Below are 22,801 nucleotides of genomic sequence, written 5' to 3'. Positions count from 1 at the left end.
GGCGGATTCCGTGCAACCCTGCTATTTGTTACTTGGGTAGGCTCTGGGCTCTCAAACCAGGGCCTTCACTCACCAGCATTTTTTTTTTTTTTCTTTAATGTTCAGGTGCCTTTAGAAGTCTAGTGCTCCCTATACTTCTTTCTCCAGGGGACTGCTTTATTTTTTCAAGTCGTATTTCTAATTATATCTGTATATTGTGATTTCTTACCCTATAGCTGCCTGTTTTTGTTTTACTTATTTTTATTGAGTGATCTTTTAGCTTCACGCTTCTTAAACTGGGGCACATGTCGCCCCCACAGTGGTGAACCAGGGGTTATGTGAAGCTACAAGACAAACTTGAAGCATCTATCCAGAGGGTTTATTTTTAAAATGTGGAAAGAGGTTACAATGCTGTGGTTTAAGAGTGTGGGCTCCACTGTCAATTTCCTAGGTTAGAATCTTGTCATTTGTCCTTTGGCAAGGTATTTACCCTGTCTGTTTCTAAGTATGTTAATCTGAAAACAGGAATAATACTAGTGTCTGCTTTATAGTTGGTTGTGGGAAATAAATGGGCATTCAGAAAAGTGCCTAGCACATAGTAAGCTTTCAGCAGGTATTTATTAGTTATTATGTATCTTACTATTAGATTATTCATTTTCCCCTCTCTGAGCAAAAATAAGCAAGGATGGAAAGATGGGAAATGCTGGCATGGATTTAGACAGGGATACCAGGGATAATTTCACTGAAAAGGTGACATCTGAGTAAAGATCCAAAGGGAATTAACTGGATTCTGGGAGAAGAGAATTTCAGACAGAGAACAGCAAGTACAAAGATCCTAAGGCATCCCTTCCATTGTTTAAGGAAGGCCATTGGCAAGAAGACCAATAGGGCTGGAAGTGGTAAGCAGAAGGAAAAGAGATGAGCGATGGGCAGTGGATCACATAAGGGTTCATAGCTTTTACTCTGAATGAAATAGCCATCATATGCAGAAGAGTGATATAATCTGACTTACGTTTTTTAACAGCATCTGTCTGGCTGCTGAGCTGAAAGAAGACCATAAGGAAGCAAGAGTGAAAGCAGGTCGGCTACTGCAATAATCCACTTGAGATGATGGTGGCTGAGACCAGAGTGATAATAATGGGGTGGTAAGAAGAGAGAATTCTTGATACACCTTGAAGGTTAGAGTTGATAGATTTTCAGATTAGATGTGAAACACGAAAAAAAAGAAGGTGTCAAGGGTGTTTCTGAAGTTTCTGGCCTAATTAAAAAAAAAAAATTAAATTGCCATGAACTGAGATGGGAAAAGTGATTACAGGGAGAGTAAGCTGGAGGGAATATCAGAAGGTATTTCAGACACGGAAAACTTGAGACGGCCAGTAAACATTCAAATGGAGATGTTAAATAAGTAGTTAAATAAGCTGGCTTGAAATTCGGGATTAAGTCTAGGTTATGAATTAGGGAATCATCAGCACATAGTATTTATAGAGTCATAAGGCTGAATGAATCACCTAAAGAATGGTACAGACAGAAAAGAGAAGGGGCCCAAGGATTAAGCTTTGAGGCATTGATCCCACTTCTTTGAGAAGTGGGAGGATGAAGAGATGAGAGATGAGGGAAGGAGGATGAGCAAAGAATAAAAAGGAAGGTGGAAATTTTATAGTATCCTAGAAGTCAAATGAATAAAATGTTTCACCGTGAAGAGGGTGCTTCACTGGTAAATGTGGCTGTACGCACATCAAGGAAGATGAGGGCTGAAAGGAGACAGATAGGTTTTGTAACAATGCTGTCACTCATGACCTTAACAAGAGCTGACTATAGTGGAAAAAATCCTGACTAGAGTAGATTCCAAAGAGAATGAGAAAAACTGGGAGATAGCAAGTTTAAGCAACACTTTATATTCACAATCCAGTTAAATGTGATCATCATGTCTATTTCAATTGAAAATTCCCTTTACCAAATCGTCTTCATACAACAATTTATTCTCCATTTAAGAAATAGCAAACTATATGAATACAGGAAATCTGCTATTTTGATGGAAGGAGAGAAGGAGAAGGGAGGACTTTGGGAGAAGAGTAAGAATTAAGTATCAGTGGAATAAATAGTGGTATATTAAAATTCATATACCACTGAAACCAAACAAAAATGGTTCCAGTTTGGGGCACCTGGGTGGCTCAGTCAGTTAAGCATCTGACTTTGGTTCAGGTCATGATCTCATGGTTCCTGAGTTCAAGTCCTGCATCGGGCTCTGTGCTGGCAGCTCAGAGCCTGGAGCCTGCTTTGGATTCTGTGTCTCCCTCTCTCTTTCTGCCCCTCCTCTGTCCCTCTCTGTCTCTCAAAAAGTAAACAATAAACAAACAAACAAACAAACTGGGTCCAATTTAGTCACAGATATATGGAAAACAAACAGAAGTTTTAGCACAATTTTTAGTGCAATTGGAATCACCCACAGACCTTTGAAAACACACATGTACACTAGGCTTCACCATTCAGAGATTCTAACTGAGCAAGTTTGGGTTAAGACCTGGGCATCTTAATTTGAAAGCTGCACAGGTGTTTATGGAATCTGAAAACACCACAGTCCAGCTTGAGTTGAAAATCACAAGAATCTAATTGCTTGAAACATAAAATAAGCCAAAACAATCAGGCTCTTCTGAGAAACTCAGCAGTGAAATCATTATTTTTAGAATTGTTTTTAAGTTTATTTATTGAGAGAGAGAGAGAGAGAGAGAGAGAGAGAGAGAGAGAGAGAGAGAGAGAATCCCAAACAGGCTCTGCACTGACAGTGCAGAGACTGATTAGTGGTTTGAATTCACAAAACATGAGATCATGACCTGAGCTGAAATCAAGAGTCTCAAGCTTAACCAACTGAGCCACCCAGGTGCCCCTATTTTTAGGAATTTTTAAAAGGACAAGTGGTACTAGGGGTAGTAGGTGGCTGCGTGGGAGTGACGATATATATAGTACTTTCCTGCCTACAGTGCTTGGAACAATTCACTGGGGACACAAAGAGGAGTACGACATGTTGTTACTCTAAAGGACTCGCAGCCAATCTACAAATTTACATCAATAGTCAAGAAGACACTTACCCTCCACTTTCTTATCTGAATGAATTTAACAGTTTCCTACTGAAGATTACGTAACTTAAGGGACCAAATAAAATATGTATGACAGAAATTATCTCTACTTGAACTAATACAGATATCATTTATTATTATGTCAATATCAACTAGTCTATTTCAGAAAAGGATAATCAAGAGAGACAGACTGAAAACTAATGTTTTTATTCACAATTCCAAATAAAAAGAAAGGCTGCGTTCATGGATGATTAAGGGTGACTGAAAGAGACAAATATCTAGAATAGAAATCAAATCTCTGAGTTCAATTATTCTAGGACTTGAAGAAGTTAGCTTTTGACATAAAATAAGACGAACAACATCATATTAGAAAAATGAAAATGCCTTAAGAGTAAGTAGAGAATTTGCCTGGTCGAAGAAGGCAGATTTACTGTATGAATTCACTCATCTCTTACTAAGATGTGTGTTTGTAGAAATTTTAAAGGGCAGGTAAGCATCACCACGGAGAAGAGAATTACCTGAAAAGCAAACATTAAGAAAGTAAACAGACCAGGAGCGCCTGGGTGGCTCAATCAGTTAAGGATCCAACTCTTGATTTAGGTTCAGGCCATGATCTGGTGGTTTGTCAGTTCGAGTCCCGCGTCGGGCTCTACACTGACAGCGTGGAGCTTGCTCGGAATTCTCTCTCTCTCTGCCCTTCCCCCGTATGCACTCTCTCTCTCTCTCTCTCTCTCTCTCTCAAGTAAGAAAATAAGCATTAAAAAAAAAAAAAAAGTAAACAAACAAGAGTGGATTGTTCTGAAGTTGTGATAACCCTATCGGTCAAACTTAAACTTACACAATAATAAAACTGAAATTCAAAGCTCATATGAACACTCTCAAAGGTTTTAAAAACAGTATGAGTTGGGGCAACACTTAAAAGATGCAGTAATAATGCTGACAGCCATGTCTACGGTGAAATCCAATATACACCAATGAGCCCACCATGGAAAGTGACCCCACCTTCCGTATTATTACCTTGAGTGTAGGCAGCATCATCAGATCCCATACTCAACTTCCGTGCTTCACTTATTCTATCCACATGTGCTAAAGTAGGGTCCGTGAGGTGCTGAATATTCTCTGTTTCTACATAATGATCAGGATGGTTTAGAAGGTTTGTAAGTTCAAAGGTAGGGGACACCACCCCTGGTGAAACTGCAGGGGGTTTATTAGGAGAAACTGTAATTTTGAAAGTATATTTTGTATTGGGTTGAGTGACCACCACTCGAGGAGAAGTTGCGGAGTTATTGCCTATTGCTCGGCTTTTGGGAGGGTGGTGGTGAATAAAGGCAGGACCCATGCTCACTTGCCCAGACATGTTCCTGGAGGCCGCAGATGCTCCGGAGTTTGTGGATATGAAGAGGGTGGGCTGATTCCTCATGATCTGTTCATCTCCTGGGGCGGCATTGGCCGAAATGTAGACCTTAGGTTGACTACGGGACATCATCTCATCAGTATTTGGGGGACTGGCAGCTATGTAAACAGTGGGCTGATTTCTATTTAAGGTCTGGCTGTTGACCGAAGAGGAACTGCTGGAGGTTCGAGGTCCAGAGGAACGCAATTTTGAAGAGCTGTTTCTTTGTGGGGGTTCAAGTTTGATTTCGATCTGGTTTTTTCGAGGTCCTGTCGAAATGTTCTGAATGTTGTATTGGCTATGGGCAGAAGACTGGGAGCTCCCAGATGAATGAATGGTCGGTGGCTGTGGAGTAGTAGGTGAACTGATGGGCATGTAGACGTGAGAGGTCTGGTGGCCTTGCTGGTTTGGCTGCTGGGCTGAGGTATGTGACATAGGATTAGATGCAGGATAAGGAGTCCAGGGGCCAGGCTGTGAAGGCTGATAGACTTGTTGAGGGTTCATAGGATTAAACTGAGATACCCAGCCAGAATGCTGTTGTGTCTGTCGAGCTGTACCACCAGGAGTCGTAATATAAGGCCTAATATAGATAGAATTTCCCTGTGGACTGTTCAGTACAGGGGGAGGTACACCATGTATGTGCAAAGATGTAGGAGTGTTACGACCAGTCTGGATGTTTGGGGCTAACGTCACCATAATGGGATTAAATCTGGGAGTCTGCTGAGAAAGGCTAGATGTTCCTTTGCTGCCTAAGTGAAATCCAAGATGCGGTGCTGAATTTGAAGCACCCGATGCACTAGACATTCCAAAAACGTTAAAGCCTTGAGGAGCTTGAGCTGGTGCTGTCTGTGGCTCCTGCTGAAATAGCTCGTTATTGGCCGGACCACCTGGAAGTTGTCCATCACTAATGCTGTGCGTCAGAGTCCTGCTTCCGTTCACTCGATGTCCTTCTCTCCCATGGTGGTAAACATTCTGCGACTGCAAGTCCAAGTTGAGAGAAGTCATGTGATTGCGTAGGCCAGAAACTCCAGAGTCATCCGAGAAGTTCAAGTCTCCTTCACCATAAAGATACCTTGTACTCTCCTGAGAGAGAACTGCACAGCAGGCATCCAGGTTGTTATTATTCTATAAAACAAAAATAAAAACAGCTTGATGTTAACAACCAGAAGCTCATGCTCACATGCTCATCACTACTAAAATATTACGCGATTAACTAGTGACTAGTTAATAAAATTCTAACAGATCTGTTGGAATCTTTAATTTGAGAAGAACTATTTTTGGTGCAAATGACGGAATTATAAAAATCCTCACTGCTAACATAATGGAAAAGCTCTTTAGCAATAGCTGACAGCAAACCAGGTCACGGTTCTGTTTTAGGAGCTGTTTTGGAAGTAAAATAGATTCATGCAAATACAGTAAAAGTATAACCTAATTAAAAACACGATTTGAATGTTGAACAAAACATAACCACTCGAGTATTATATATTAATTAGATGTCCTGCATTCAAATGCTGTATCAATTGTTTTAAACTAATGACCTTTAAAAAAAATCACGTATGGAGTGTTTAAATATAAAAAGTCCGAAAATTCACAACAAAGTCATCTCAATTCCTTACATGCTTCCTCTTAACCTGTGTAAAAAAACCCCACACATATATAGGAAATGGAAGTTCCAGGGAGGCCCTAGAGTAATGGAGTTCGTATCTCTGCCTTTAGACAGTACCATACAAATCTACTCCACAGAAATGAAAACAAAAACAAAAAAGCAACCAGATTATTTCCAAAGAATCCTCAAGAGACTGACCAATCATTACTCATAAATCATCCGTAAAAATATTTACTGAACACCCAAAATATGCACAGTAGTCTGAGCCTGTGGAAAAACTCAATGACCTATAAAACCAAACTTTCCCTAGAAGAGTTCTGGAACTCGATTAGGGAGACAAACCATGGATTTATGAAAAGGTAACATTATTAAAACAGGAGTATGTGCCAAGTGGTTTTGAAGTTCGACAGAGTCAGTACTGTAGGCTACTGTACAAAGAACTGTTATTAAGGGACATGTAGTCTGATGGGTTTTATATACAGTAGGATATGCATTTATACACGACTTGGGTAGGAACAAAGAATTCCAGGTGAAGGGAATGGCAGGAGTAAAGACAGATGTAAGTGTGATCAACAAAAGCATATTTTAAACAAGGTAATTTCAACAGACTTAGTTGGAGCTAAAGGTTTCATTGGAGATTTTAAGATTTTAAGAAAAAAAAGAGATTGAGATTAAATTAGGCATACCTCGTTTTACTGTGCTTCTGTGCTTTGCAGATAGTGTTGTTCTTTTACAAATTCAAAGTCTGTGGCAAGCCTGCATTGAGCAAACGTATTGGCACTGTTTTTCCAACAGCATTTGCTCACTTAATGTCTCTGTGTCACATTTTGGTAACTGTTGCGATACTTCACACCTTTCCATACTATTATGTTTGTTATGGCAATCCATGATCCAGTGATCTTTGATGTTACTATTATAATAGATTTGGGGTGCCACGAATTCTATGGATGTGCCACGACCCACATCCAGAGAAGATGATGAACTTAACGGATAAATTTGTATGTTCCGACTACTCTCTCTCCCTATCCTTGGGCTTCCCTATTCCCTGTGACACAACAATACTGAAATTATGCTAATTAATAATCCTACGATGGCTTCTAAGTGTTCAAGTGAAAGGAAGAGCCACCCACATCTCTCACTTTAAATCAAAAGCTAGAACTGCTTAAGCTTAGTGAGGAAGGCATGTTGAAAGCCGAGACAGGCCTCTTGTGCCAGAGAGCTAGGTTGTAAGTGCAAAGGAAAAGTTCTTGAAGGAAATTAAAAGTGCTAGCCCAGCGAACATACTAATGATAAGAAAACGAAATAGCCCTATTGCTGATATGAGAAGGTTATAGTGGTCTGGATAGAAGATGGAACCAGCTTCACCATTCCTTTGAGCCAAAGCTGAATCCAGAGCAAGGCCCTAACCTCTCTTCAATTCTGTGAAGGCTGAGAGAGGTGAGGAAGATGAAGAAAAATCTAAAGCTAGAAGGGGTTGGTTTATGAGGTTTAAGAAAAAAGTCATCTCCATAACATCAAGTGCAAGGTGAAGCAGCAAGGGTTGATATAGAAGCTGCAGCAAGTTATACAGAAGATCTAGCTAAGACAATTAACAAAGGTGGCTACATTAAACAAATTTTCAGTGTAGATGAAGCAGCCTTCTATTAGAAGGAGATGCCATCTAGGCCTTTCATAGCTATAGAGGAGAAGCCAATGCCCAGCTTCAAAGCTTCAAAAACCAGGCTGACTCTCTTGTTAGGAGGCTAACGCCTCCTAGTGACTTGAAGTTGAAGCCAATGCTCATATACTATTCCCCAAATCCTAGGGCCCTTAACAATTATGCTAAATCTGTTCTGTTTTTGCTCTAAAAAGGGAACAAAGCCTTGATGACAGCACATCTGGTTACAAAATGGTTTACTGAATATTTGGAGCCCATTGTTGAGACCTACAGCTCAGGAAAAGATTCCTTTCGAAATATTACTGCTGACAATGCACTTGGTCACCCAAGAGCTCTGATGGAGATGAACAATGAGATTTATGTTGTTTTCACGCCTGCTAACATAATACCCACTCTACAGCCCATGGCTTACGGAATCATTTTGACCTTCAAGTCTCATTATTTAAGAAATATGTTTTGTAAGGCTATAGCTGCCATAGACAGTGATTCCTCTGATAGATCCGGGCAAAGTAAACTGAAAACTTTCTGGACATGATTCACCATTCTAGATGCCATTAAACACATTTGTAATTCATGGGGAGAGGTCAAAATACCAACATTAAGAGAAGTGAGAAAGAAGTGGATTCCAGCCCTCACAGACAACTTTGAGGTGGTTCAAGACTTCAGTGGACGAAGTCACTGCAGATGTAGTGGGGACAGCAGAACTACAATAAGAAGCAGAGCCTGAAGAAGTGACTGAAATGGGTCATCTCCTGCTAAAACTAACAGATGAGGGAAAAAAGTGGTCTTTTTGAGATGGCATTTACTGCTGGTGAAGATGCTGTGAAGATTGCTCAAATGACAATAAATGATGTAGAATATTATATAAACTTAGTTGAGAAACCAGTGGCAGGATGTGACGGACTCCAATTTTGAAAGAAGTTCTACTGTGGGTAAAATGCTATCAAACAGCTTTGCGTGCGACAAAGAAATCGTTTGTGAAAGAGTCAGCTGATGTAGCAAACTTCATTGTTTTAAGAAACTGCCACAACCTTTAGCAACCACCTCCCCGATCGGTCAGCAGCCATCCACATCAAGGCAAGATCTTCCACCAGCGCAGAGACTGTGACTCACAGAAAGCTCAGATGATGGCTAGCAGTTTTGGCAACAAAGTGTTTTTTAATTAAGGTATGCTCATTCTCTTTTTAGACATCATGCTACTGCATTAATAGACTGCAGTATAAACATACTTTTTATATGGCACTGGGAACCCTCAAAATTCGCTTGACTGGCTCGGTTATGATATTTGCTTTATTGTGGTGGTCTGGAACTACACCCTTAATATTTCCAAGGTATGCCTATAATTGAGGGTTTTGAAAAATGAGTCACACTAAAGTTAGGACCAGATATAGGCCGTGGGGAGAGCCACTGAACGTGAATGAACAGAGAAGTGCAGACACAGGGTATTTTGGGAGGGTGGTCTGTTGATACTTCATATGAAAAGGAAAGGGGCAACTTCTTGATAAGACCACCACTGGAAGACATGAAATAAGGACTGTTTGACAGTAGACACAAATTATGAAGGATTACAAATAAATAGTCAACGCAATTTGTCTACAAGAGAGAAAGAGACTTCAGAGAGGTTGGAAGATTAGGAACCTGACAGAAAGAGGTCAGTTTGAGACACAAAAAAGATAAGTAACCAAGTTAAAATGTTTACAGGTGGTTTGATAGGAGATAATACCTTATTAGAGAAAACTGAACTACAAAAGGCATCTTGAAGTCTCGTTAAGAAATGACAGTCCACAGTTTGAACAGGTAATGCAAAATATAGTGGGCAAGGCTTGACTTATTTCTGCCCTGAAAGCTCAAATCTCTTATGCTGTAAAAATTCTTTTACCCTACTCATAACTCTGAATTGATATGTATTAGTTTTTCAAATAAAATTTAAAAAGTCACCACAATCTTTATCAACCAATTACTCACTATAGTTAGACCTTACCTTTTGCCAAACCTAAATGGTGCTTTTTGCTTCAAGTTACCTTTCTTGTTGTTCCTAGCAAATTCTCCCTACTAAACCAAAGCTCACAAAGACCCCATCTTCTCGTCTCTTCTCTGCCAACATCCCCAAATTAAAATGTGTCTACCAAATCCAATCCCACACTTCCTTTTTTAAAAGAGATACTCCTATTTACAAAGTCTTTTTCCTTAATTCTCTTGAGCTCTCAAAAATCCCTTCAATCCTTTATAAAATCTGATTATTTAATATGTTCTAATCCCAGCTATGTCATAACTCACATGCACTTAGGTTATTTACCCTCTACAGACATCATTTTCTTATCAGAAAAACACTGACAAGTAGTATACTTATAGGGATTTTATAAGGCCATAACAAGATAAAAGGAAATGTACCTTTTATCAAATGTATTAAAAATTAAAACATTAAAAACTAAAGAGTAAATACGATAAACTCATCTATATCATCATCCATCTGTAACAGTATCAAAATCTTTTTTCACCCAATGTATATGCCCCAGCTATTCCCCTCACAATGCTAGATCAAGTCTCAGACATTATTTCGCTTTCATCTGTAAATACTTCAATATGTATCTTTTAAAAATAGGGACTTGGCCGCCTGGGTGGCTCACTTGTTTGAGTGTCTCTTGATTTAGACTCATGTCATGATTGCAGGGTCCTGGGATGCAGCCCTAATGCTTGGGATTCTCGCGCTCTCTTTCCCTCTGCCCCTCCCCCACATATGCAGGCACACACACTCTCAAAATAAAATAAAATAAAATAAAATAAAATAAGATAAGATAAGATAAAATAAAATAAAATAAAAATAGGGACTTAACCATAATCACAAGGTCCCTATCACATCTTAAAATAATCAATACTTGGTATCACTTAATATCTAAATAGTGTTGAAATCCCGCGTCATAAATGTCTTTTTAGTTAGCCTGAAGGAGGATCTAAGAAAGGTCCACATATTTAATTTGGCTGATATGCCTCTTAAATTTCTAATAATAATTAATCCTCCCGTCTTTAAAAAATTCTCTAGCCATTTGTTTGTTGAAAAACAGTCATTTGTCCAGTAGAATTTGCCATCTAGACTGGATGGGTGCACTCTGTGGTGTCAATATCCCCTGTATTTCATCGTGAATTAGTAGTTGTAACTCTAAGTATAAGCAGGTTCATATACAAATTTTTGGCAAGACTCTTTACAGCGTCTGTTACTTACTGCATCACAAAGGGGGCATAATAATGTCCCCTTGTCCTTTTATGACTTTCAAGCTGATTGGTAGATTCTGATATTATCAGCCTGATACAGCTAATGATTTCTAGCAGTTACTGATGATCGCTATTTAGAATCTTTATTTCATTAGGGATTGCAAAATGCCGATATTTGGGATATCTCAACTGTAAGATTCCTTTTTTAAAAATTTTTAAAAAATATTTAGTTTTGAGAGGGGGGGGGGGCACGAGCAGGAGAGAGGCAGAGAGAGGTGGAGACAGAACGTGAAGCAGGCTCCAGGCTCTGAGCTGTCAGTACAGAGTCTGACGCGGGGCTTAAACTCAAGAGATCATGACCTGAGCCAAAGTCAGATGCTTAACTGACTGAGCCACCCAGGTGCCCCTAAGATTCCTTCTTCATGTATTTATTAGCTGCAATGCTTCCTCAAAGAACTTGCTGTCTTCAACTATTTGGTACTCTTTGCACAGAAGAAACAGAGTAAATAATTTCTTTCTCTCTACTGGTTTTTAGAATAATAAATTGGTGTTCTAGCAACCCCTAAAAGTTACTAAGATTTATTTTCAGTATCATCACAAACTCCAGCATCTTTAATGTTTTGATGTTTATCGATTGTGGTCATTCTTATTTGATCTTTAGGCTGGTGGAAAGGACTTCAAGTTGGTCCGTGTGTATACATGACATGAACCCAGTAGCCTTTCATAGCTTGTTCTGTCATATGACAAGATGTCCAAGATCATCTTGTACACTTCCTACCCTAGTGGAATCACCTATTTCTCAAAGACGCCCTAGTTACTTTTAGTGGGACTCCATTTAAGTGTAACAAGAGGTATGGAGTAAGATTCTAAAAGGTTGAAAATCATTGCTTTTTTGTATATGTGCAAATCTGCATTCTCTTCAAAGCTACAAAAAGGTCTGACTCATTATTTCCAGTTCCTCTTTCATTTTTCCTCAAGCTTCTTACACAGACCCAGAGATTACAGATAGTGTCAAAATATCCTCTGTGATCATCCTTCTCTGATTCATTCACCCCCTTCAACCAATTTACTGAATTTCCCTTAGGCAAACAGAAAGAAATACAATTACTGCTAAGGATCTCCTGGTCTGGTAGAGGAAATTAATGTGTTCACAAACAGAATAAAGAATGATAGGTGTAGGGATAAGGACTATGGGCAGAGGTCACCTGAGAAGACTTCACCTAAGGATATGTATGGTACTTAATATTAAGTCTTACAAATACTAAATAAACACTACTTAATGCATTACTGTTAGAATAGCAAATTTTAAACTTATAGATTCAATTGTCATTTTAAGAGAACTGAAAAACTCAGTTAAAAAAAGGAAGTCAGAGTGTTAACGATGCAGTATTTTTACACCATTCTAATATTTAATTAACAAATATAAACTTTAAAGATATGAATTATACCTGCTGATAATATTGTCATCTTAGAGAATCCACAGCGCAAGGAAATGATACAGGCAGTTCCAAACAGAGGAATCTGAGCAGTCAATAAAGTCAAGAAAAGAACAGTAGATATTTCTGTCCTTAAGAAGCAAGATGTTTGGGGTGCCTGGGTGGTTCAGTCAGTTGAGTGTCTGACTTTGGCTCAGGTCATGATCTCGTGGTTCGTGAGTTCGAGCCCCGCATCGGTCTCTGTGCTGATAGCACAGAGCCTGGAACCTTCCTCGGATTCTGTGTCTCCCTCTCTCTGTCCCTTCCCCACTTGTGCTCTGTCTCTCTCTCAAAAATAAGTATTAAAAAAAAAAAAAGAAGAAGCAAGATGTTTAAGAGCATGTAAACACAGTGGCAGCATGGCATGATCCTTTGACGACTAATTTCTTATATTTTCTTTACCGTGTTTTTTTCCATCGAGGAAAGTTCTGAACCAGTGTATTTATTACAGGGAGGTTCCCTCCAGAGGAAGGACAGAAGCCTACCCAATTGGGAAAGGGACAGCAGCTCCCAAAAGAAGAGGCTGTTACCAAATAAGAGATGTTTAGAAGTACACTTAGAGGTAGCTAAATTTACTTTTACAGTTTAAAAATATCTCCCCAAATTTGGGAAGATGTGCACCCTAGCTGTGCTTTCAGAGGAGCTCTCCCCATCCCTTTCTTTTAACATTTCTTGTTCTAGCACATACAAATTACATTATTTGGATGCCCGGAATGATCATCAACTCAATTTAGAAGAACGTGATCTGTCACATGGGTAATTTGCAAGCAAAACCGATTTCATTTCAGTTATCATTAGGTGTTAGGAAGCTTGCCTTCGGGCAGTTTGCTTTGTGAAACCAGATTAACATGGTAAAAGTGTTACTACGGGGCGCCCGAAAGGAATTCAAAATCATTTATTTTCTATTTTTTGGTAAAGTTGAATACATGCTTACTGACTACATTTTTAAAAAATTGGCAGTTCTTTCATATCAAGTCTTATAACATTTTATTGAAGAAATTGTATTATTTTTCTATTTTTCAATGACTTACTGAACTCTCTCAGCATAGGGTTATTTTATTATCTCTCAGCATAGCGTTATTTTATTACAAAAGTCTATTTGAAAAGTTAGAAAGAGGTACCTGGATTCTAGGGGGAAACACTCCCCACTATCTCTGCTCCTCCCCATATTTTCTTTAACTTCTGACTCCACTCTTAGTGGATTACTGATTCATTCACCAAATATTTATTATAGGTCTTCTACTATTATTATTGTTATTAGTAATGGCTGCCAAAATTTATTAAGCACTTCCTATGATTCAGGTATCCTACTGGTGGTTTTACTTTCTTTATCATATTTAATTCACTGTTAAGTTTTTTATTCCCATTGTATAGTTAGGAAAATGAGGGCCAGAGAGGTTAATTAAATTACTGTTAGTAACTGTCAAAACTTGAACTCAAATCTGTTTATCACCCCAAACATATGTTATTTTTTGATTATTTATTTCAAAATTTTATTATTTATTTATTTATTCCCCCCCAATTTTACTAAGGTATGATTGATAAATGAAAACTGTATATATTAAGGTTGTACAATGTGATTTTTTAAAAGGTGTACAATGTTATGACTTAATATAGTTATACATGGTGAAATGATTACCACAATCAAGTTAATCAACACATTCACCACTTCACATTGTCTCTGTCTCTGTGCATTTTTTTAGTGGTGGTGAGAACACTTAAGATCCACTCTTTTTGCAGATTTCAAGTATACAATACAGTATTATTAACTCAAAACATATGCTCTTAAACACTATATTATAGAAAGAGCGAGGCATGTTCAGAGAATTCCAATCAGCTGAGGACGTCTGCAGCATAGGGTGTGAGGAGGAAGGACTGGGCAAGAGACCAGGCTGCAGAAGAAGGCAGGATTCCAGATCACAGGCCTGGTATGCCCTCTTCGCAATATATGAACTTTATTCTGAAGGGTATGAAAAAACAATCATAAGGTTTTTAAGCAGGTAAAAACATGATAAAATCTGCACTTAGAAAGACACGTTGGCAGAAGTACTAAGGGGGACTGGAGAGACCAAAACTGGATTAGGCTACAGGCAGGTCGAGCAATTAAATGTACAGATAAAAGGTGACAGGAGTATGAACAAAATGTAGTCACTTGTATCAAGCAGATATCGAGCCTTTAAAAATTTCATACAATTTCAAACTTTTAAATTAATTTATCAAGAGAAAGTATGTCTGAGCCCAAATTACTTTTTTCTATCTCTATTTTTAACAAGCTTGGAAAAGCAGTTTTTGATGGAGAGATTTCCAGTTTAATCAAATGAGAAGGCACAACTGTCACCAAACATTTAGAATTATGGATTTCTAAGATTGTACATGCAAGAAAAATGCAAACATTTATTAGATGGTTAGTGACAACTGGAAAACCTACAGATTAAATTAAAACATATAAGAACAAACTTTTGTCTTTAAAATTGGAACCTGAGGCACTGCTGAAGTCAAATTCCTTCATTTCACAGACAAGCAAACTAAAGTATAAAGAAGGCATATTACTTGCCAAATGCGCTTGGGGTGCTCATTTAGGATCAGAACCCAAGTTTCCTGACTCCTTATTTAATGATTTCCTGACTCTCATATGAAGATCTGGAATTTTTAAAAAGTGCAGGGGAAAAGTGAAGCGAGCTCAGAGTAAGTATGGACCATGTATCAGGGCTTTATACTGGGCTCTCATTTAGTCCTCACGTCTACTTCACAGGGTAGGTACTACCTGTATTCCAAAGAGCCTAAACACCTCGTTAAAGGCCACACGGCTATCAGACACCAAAGTTCCTTTCTTTTCATCAGAGCACACGAGTGCCAACAGGAAGATAAAAGAGTTTTCTTCTAATTAAAAAAAAAAAACAACAACCCAGGTTTGTATGAATGAATGCAGAAATCATTGCACACTGACCTGTAACATGCACCTGGATACAACAACTTCAGGTACTTCAGGGAATTTTTGTCGCAGGTCATGTAAAACCTGAAAATCAATTTGGTGGCTTCCTTGGGCCATTCGTATATTGCCTGATCAGGACTATTTGTACAGTAGGCAATTCTAGGCCTTAGTGGAAATAGTACTCATCTCTTCTGTCCAAGCATTTTCTGTGAAAGAAAGAAAAAAATTTTAATGAGAACTGATTAGAGAATGAATATTGTTGTGGATTTAAAATTTCAATACACAGGGCACGTGCTTTAGTACCTAACATTTAATATAAGTTATCAAAATATTATTTAGTCCTACAATGTTTTCCATGTAGTTATACTGTCTTTTCAATTTATAACTCCTGATGTCAAACTTTTAGATTGTTTAATCCCTATTTGTATGCCTTATAATGGCTGTGCCAAAAGGCATTTAAGAAATTATTGTCAAGGATGTCTTCCCTCATTCTTCTAGACAGGGAAAATGAGTAACATTACTGACATTTTTCTTAATAATTAGAAGAGAATCTGAGGTGAGTTATCTTATTTACTCAAAAATTTTAAAGTTTGGAACCTGATAAAGTTTGGTTCTAAAAATGACTTTGCATGCTTTGTCTAATAATGAGCTATATAACCCAATACACTTTCTTAATTTCCAGATATACTTAATCCTTAAATGTGTAATGAATTCATTCTCAGGGGATCAGTGGCATTTTATTCCCTCTGTTTTAATAAAATCAGTATTTTAAAATATACTATTACTTGAGGCTCAACCCCAAAGGTCTGGATTTAATTGGTTGGGGAGTGGCCTGGGCATATGGATTTCTAACACTTCCCCAAGTAATTCTAAGGTGTGGCCAAAGTTGAGAACTACCTACCTTCTTTTTATTCCTAATGGAAACCACGTTTAATTTTGAAAGCCCTTTTGGCATATAAATAGTATGTAAGTATATTAAACCTAAATAACATGAAAATATTTAAATATAATGCTATTTGTGTGATCATGTCATTTTATGATAAATTTAACAATAAGACGATCTCTTTGAAACAGGTTTCTTATCTGTAGTATTTCTCATTTAACCTTGCTAACTAACATAAGCTTAAAAAATACAAATCTATAAACTCCATCAATATAGGAATTAGGTCTCTTGTTCCTGTTCAGCATAACAGTAGATATTAAAATATTTTTTATTAAATTTAGTTATGGTAGAACTTCTGAGTCTTCCACAGAATATATAGACATCATGCATAGTAAAGCCTTTTAGCTTTTTATTATCATTTAATTAAATTCCTTAATTGTTTCGTCTATGTGATTTCAGCTTAGTTATGTCACACAGGTAAAAATTACAGTGGGTTATAGGAGAAAAGAGGAGCACTGAAAATTAGTAAATGGTATTTTAAAATAGCTTACGGGGTGATAAATGAGCTACAACACTGCTCAACTTGAGCCAGCCTCCCTTGACTTCACTCCAGCCATCAGCTCGTTTCTCTGCCCCTTCCCTCTTCTGGGCTAAAACTCCTGGAAAGGAAGGGTTGTTTGTACCTAAGTGTCTTCCCTTTCTCCCTCCTAATCTCTTTTAGCCTACACAATCAGGCTTTCGCAGTTTTTCTCCACTGAAACTATACTTCTCAAAGCTGCCGCAGGCCTTCAGGCCGTCAGACCTCATAAGCAGTCCCCAGTCCTCATCTAACCACAGCGGAGGACCCGGTCAACCAATCTCCTCCTTTGAACAAGTTCCTCACTTGGCTTCTGAGGTTTCTACTCCTGGTTTTTCTCCTACCTGCTGGCAGCTCCTTCTCAGCTTTGTCAGACCCTCTTCCTTTCCCGCACATCTAGATGTTGGTGGACAATGGAGTTCGATCTAGGGTTTCTTTTCAACTATACCTACGCTCCTCCGCAGCGTAATTTCATCCAAATATACCGCTTTAAACAGAGGCATTTGTATCTCCAATGTCAAGGGAGCGCTCTCCCTTGAGTTCCACACTAATCTAGCCAATTACCTGCCTGACATCTCCTTCTGGACATCTAAAGCTCACTTCAAACTTACTATGTCCAAAAGGAAACTCTTAATTCCCCCCCTTTCAAGCCAATCCTTTCGCCGTCTTTTTCATCTCAGTAAATGGTGCCATCATTCATCCAGTTGATCCTTCTTTCAGATCCCAGATCTAATCCATCATCAAGTCTTGTTGGCTGGATCTGTAAAATAATATTCTGAATCTGACCACTTGCTCCCACCTCCGTTACTGCTCTTGTCCAAGCCACCACTGTAATTCACACAGACTGCCACTGCAAAGGTCTCTTCCTGTTTCGTCCCTTGCCTTCATTTTCTGTTCCCCCTCTGCCCCTCATTCTATCGAGGGATCTTTGTGAAAAGTAAACCAGAGCAAAATCCCCCGCTCAGTCCTACAACACGAGGCCCGTGGCGAACTACCACCCCTCAGACTTCACCTTCTACCATTCTAGTCCCCTCGGTTCTGGTTAGTTCTCAAAAAAGCCACTCTTCCCTCCCCTAGGGCTTTTGCACCACTGCTCCTTCTGCCTGGAACATTTTACCCTCAGATACTTGCATGGCCCCCTTTCTTAATTCATTAACATCTCTGATGGAATGTCACTTCCTCAGAGACAGTAGCTTCCTTGACCAATCTCTCAAGAATAAAGCCACAAGTCTCCTCCTCACATCCTCACACCCTACTTTTCTTCATAGCGTGTCAATACCTGATATGTATTTATTTATTTACTTTCCATCTATCTGCAAAATGGTAACTCCACAGGATCAAAAACTTTGAAATTCACTGCTATACCCACCTCAGGACCTAGGTCAAACATGCAACATTTGCTGCATGAAATGAAAGTTTTACTGTATGGTTTCTTCACATTACTTTGCTTCTAAAACACTTTTCAAATGATCTAGATGTGGAAATTTTTGCACAATTTGAGGGAGAGGCAAATAAATGAATTTTCAGTCTAATTCAGGACCACCTTTATTAGAAGAGGATGAGTCACGAAAATAAATTTCAACTTATCCCATTATTAAAACATAAAGTTCCCAAATTCTTTGAAAAAGTCTTATCACACTTGCTTTTCTAATAAAGACCATCAAGCACACAAACAACAAAATTGTTCATATGTACAACTGTATTTCAGGGATTTCATTTCCTGTAATGGCTGAATGGCTCCTACTAGCTCATTTCTCTCATAAACACTATAAACACTAGACAAAGTATAAAAACAACTACATGAAAGCAGAAGGCATAACCAGTAATAGAGATGGTGCGGAGGAGGAGGAGTCAGTACTTAGAAGGTTAACAGCATGGGGTGATTTTCCATTTTTTTTAGTGGCCTTTAGCCAGAGAGCAGGCCTCAGCTGGTTCGGGTGGCTAAAACCTAGACAGAAAACCTACAGCCGTACCAGCTTAATGAACCAAAGGGTAGACTCTGGCATACCCACAACAGCTGAAAACCTAGTAAGTAAATCACAGCAAGGAGAGAAGCCCCAAATCCTATGTATAAATTCTGCACACATCTCTGATCCCCAAACTACACATATGTGAGATTCCAAGCAGCCCAGCCAAAGCTAAAATAACTGAGATTTCAGAGTTTGAAGCTGGGAGTTCAGCCAAGTTAACTGCCTCCTAAAGCAAGCAAGCAAGGAAGGAAACCAACCAAACATCAATACTCACTACTGAAGGCACACAATAGAATCCAGAGTCTCTACATGCCATTCATAAGAAACAGGAAAAACTGACCCATACTCAAGAGAAAGGGCAACCAAGGGAGACCAAGCCCAAGATGACCCAGGTGCTAGAATTAGCACATAAGGATTTTAAAGCAGCTATTTTAACTATGCTTAAAGATGTAAGGACACACATGCTTGGATTTCAGCAAAAAACCACTCCCCTGAAACCCCAAAAAACCAAAAAGCCAGAAACTATATTCTTTTAAAAAAGAGAACCAAACATAACTTCAAAAAGTGAAAAATAAATGTCTGAGATAAATTCACTGGGTGGATTCCCCATATATTGGAAATGACAGAATAGTCGGTAAACTCGAAGACAAAGCAATAGAAATTATTCACACCCAAGGGATGGAGAATAAAAAAATGACTGAGGGTGGGATGGGGTCAGGTAGGTGAGGGTAGGAAGAGAACCTAAGGGTAAATATCAAAAAGTCTAAGGTACTTGTAACTGGAGATCCAGAAGGATAAAGGAGAGAGAATGGGGTAGAAAAAACTATTTGAAGAGTAGGGGCTAAAGATTTCCCCAAGTTAGTTAAGACTTTGGTCACCTTCTCAGACATGTGTGGCTGCTATTGGTCAGGGGTCATCCCACACAGCAGGCAGAAGATGGTGGCTGCAACACCATCCAGAAGATGATGGCTGGAGTCCATCAACTCTAGGCTCCAACTCCTCATGAAAAGTGGGAAGTCCTTGCTGGGGTTGGAGCAGACTCTAAAAATGACCAGACAAGGCAAGGCAAAACTAGCCAATTGGCCAACAGCTGCCCAGCCTTGAAGAAATCTGAAACAGTACTATGTCACATTGGCCAAAACTCGTGTCCATCTCTGCAGTGGCAATACTACTGAATTGGGCACAGCATGTGGAAAATTCTGCACAGGATGCCCTGACCCAGGTGATTCTGATATCACTAGAAGCCTGTTAGAACAGACTGGTGAAAAGTATGCAGAAGTTGTCTTTAATAAAACTGGCCAGAGCTTGTTTTAAACAACAACAACAACAACAACAACAACAACAACAACAACAACAGCAGCAGCAGCAGCAGCAGCAGCAACAGCAGCAGCAGCAGCAAAAAAGATCTTACTTAAGACATCAAAGCCTAAACAGGAAAAGCCAAGGAAGACCACGCACAGGTATAAGTGTCAAACTGCTAAAAATCAAAGACAAAGAAAATGTTGAAAGCAGCAAAAGAAATGACACAAAGGGGAACAATTCTAATAATGCTGACTTGTCATCAGAAACTGTGGACGCCAGAAAATAGTCAAATGACATTATTTAAGTGTTGCAAGAAAAAACATCAACCCACTTTCTATATCCAGCAAAAGTAAACCTTAAGAACAAAGCAAAATAACTATTTTTAATGTAGCCTTTGGCGGTGAGCAAATAAATTTTACAACTAAACACATTATTGAAACAAACCAATGTTAGATTCTGTATGAACTATAACGCAGCTAACTATGGGCATTTATGAGGCAACTGGATACACAGAATATTGAAAACCAGACAATCATTTAGTCTAATTAGCCACGACCCACACACTTAAGGAGTGCCTAGAATGTGCAGATACAAGTACTAGTCAATGCCCTTGCTCTCCAGGTCACGGAAATTCTTGGATTAGAGGCACATCAACACAAGTTTGTAATTTAGGTAGCTATTCGAACTGGGGCACTATTTTACCTTCTGTCTGCTTCCTGCTGCCACCTCAGCCTAGCCTGTTGCTATCACATTGGTTTCGTCTCTTTCACATTCAAAAAAGGATTAGAAAGGAGCACTGTGCATAAGGAAAAATTGTAGGGAGCAGAGAGCAAGAAGAAGGTAGGCTCCAAGTCATGATGTGTCTTGCAGGTCATTAAAATTTGGAGGTTTTATCTTCTGAGTAATGGGAAGTCACTGAAGATTTAAGCTCAGAGGCAGGGAAGGGGACATGATCAAAAAATCATGCATGTATGAAGAATAGCTACAGAATGGAGAAAAGGGCAAAATATATGAGCAACTCAGTTTGAAAACTACTGTTGTGGTCTAGCTGGCAAAGGTTAATAGCTTGTAACCACAGAAACAGCAATGGAGGCTGAGTAAAAGGAAAAACGGAAAGGATATTTAGGAAGGAAAAATGAATAGAACTTGTTGATGGATTAAATATTGGGGTGAAGAAGTCGGTGTCAACACTGGTTTCTGATCTGCTCAACTGGATGGTGGTCCCATCTACAAATGACAGAACAGGCCCAAGAAAACAAAGGGGTAGATTACGGGTTTGGTTTTGAACATGCCGAGTCTGGGGCACTTTTAAAACATCAAAATAGATGTATCACAGAGGGAGTAAGGATATATGGGTCTAGGCTGTACACGAGTGCTACCTAAGTGGTATTAACTGTGCTGTATGTGTTTAAAGGGCTCTCTGGGCTGAGGGAGAGAGTGGGAGGCCATAGAATCATGGCTACTTTCGAAGTTTAAGAATATAAAAAAGAATGAAATCTTGCCATTTGCAACAACATGGATGGTCTAGAGGGACAATACTAAGTGAAATAAGTCAGTTAGAGAAAGACAAACACCAAATGATTTCACTCATATGTTTAAATTAAGAAACAAAACAAAACGGGCAAAGAAAAAAGAAAGAAACCAAAAACCAGACTCTTAATTACAGAGACCAAACTAATGGTTGCGGAGGGAAGGTGGGCGGAGGGACGAGTGAAATACGCTTATTGTGAGGAGGCCTAAGTCATGTGCAGAACTGCTGAGCCACTATATTGTACACCTGAGACTAATGTAACTGCATGTTAACTAAACTGGAATTAACATTTTTAAAAAAGAAGGTTAAAAAAGTATGAAGCAAAACAACCAAATCTGAGGCAGATTCTGGAGATAGTCATCTGTCTGGCGAGAAGAAAGGAGGGACAGTAGGATTAGGAAGAAGGAGTTTGGGGTGGGGGGTAGTTACAGGAGATGAGAAAGGCCTTGAGATATAAGAACACTAAAGTTTTAATATTATTATGTAAACTATCATTTATCTTTGCCCTATTCTTGCATGGTTGAATTTTACTGAAACACATTTAATTATAGTTCATGTTGAGTATCAGAAAGAAATGGAATGAAATATATAAAACTAAAATTTACTTCTCGATTGCATTAGGATTCTCTTTTAGCTTATAGGACAAGAAGGTAAGGAGGTCTTCCCATTTTAACATATATACCATCCTAAAATTTAGTTCTGGTTAATAACCTTAAGAGATGATAATTTTTTCTGTAAACAATGTAATCTTGAGTGGGAGAGGACCCCATGAAATTATCTTGCGAAAGTATATAATTTCAGAGGTTAGAGAAAAGCCTGTTGTCCAATAGACTCCTTGCTAGACTTCTCCTTTCACCTGTGTAATTTCACTTCTTAAAACTGACCCTTGACAACAAAATTCTTCACAAAAGTACTGTTATTCTCAAAGTGGAAAGACTACCTTGTTCACTGTTGTGTCCTAAATACTTAGAAAGTGTGTGCTAAGTAGTAGATGCTCAGTAAATATTTGCTGCAATAAATCTCTACATATCAGAAAATGCCTAGATTTATTTTTTTAAATAATTTTATTTATTAAGTAGGCTCCATGCCCAACGTGGGGCTTGAACTCACGACCCCAAGATCAAGAGTTGCAGGCTCTACGGACTGAGCCAGCGTGCCAGAAAATGCTTGGATTTTGAAGACTAGTATAAAAAGTGGTCTCTATCTATCCAA

At 38.8% G+C, this 22,801-nt stretch overlaps 1 protein-coding gene, 1 long non-coding RNA gene and 1 pseudogene across 13 annotated transcripts in view; 2 read left to right on the top strand and 1 right to left on the bottom strand.

Moving 5' to 3' along the window:
- TAB2 (TGF-beta activated kinase 1 (MAP3K7) binding protein 2) overlaps positions 1-22,801 on the bottom strand; it is a 91,268-nt gene that overhangs the window by 32,709 nt on the left and 35,758 nt on the right. For 3 of the 4 annotated variants that reach the window (XM_045058186.1, XR_006598381.1, XR_006598382.1), the window contains exons 3-4: positions 15,342-15,532; positions 4,071-5,571 (exon numbers count right to left, since the gene is read on the bottom strand). In XM_045058186.1, the coding sequence (XP_044914121.1) occupies positions 4,071-5,571; positions 15,342-15,443 (1,603 nt within the window). In that variant the 5' untranslated portion in view covers positions 15,444-15,532. Of the gene's footprint in view, positions 1-4,070; positions 5,572-15,341; positions 15,533-16,760; positions 16,875-22,801 lie in introns of those variants that run through there. The other variant, XM_006932085.5, reaches the window with a different exon arrangement.
- LOC109499960 overlaps positions 1-22,801 on the top strand; it is a 39,132-nt gene that overhangs the window by 7,544 nt on the left and 8,787 nt on the right. For 2 of the 9 annotated variants that reach the window (XR_006598388.1, XR_006598387.1), the window contains exons 2-4: positions 1,004-1,157; positions 7,904-8,876; positions 12,846-12,956. This is a non-coding gene — a long non-coding RNA (uncharacterized LOC109499960). Of the gene's footprint in view, positions 1-1,003; positions 1,158-7,903; positions 8,877-12,845; positions 12,957-14,197; positions 14,323-22,801 lie in introns of all 9 variants that reach the window. The other 7 variants (XR_006598389.1, XR_006598386.1, XR_006598384.1 and 4 more) reach the window with 5 other exon arrangements.
- LOC123385572 lies at positions 19,480-20,866 on the top strand (annotated as a pseudogene).

The sequence above is a fragment of the Felis catus genome, chromosome B2 (assembly GCF_018350175.1).
Source record: "Felis catus isolate Fca126 chromosome B2, F.catus_Fca126_mat1.0, whole genome shotgun sequence".
Lineage (NCBI taxonomy): Eukaryota > Metazoa > Chordata > Mammalia > Carnivora > Felidae > Felis > Felis catus.
Note: the sequence above shows the minus strand (reverse complement) of the source record. Positions and strands in the feature narration are given on the sequence as shown.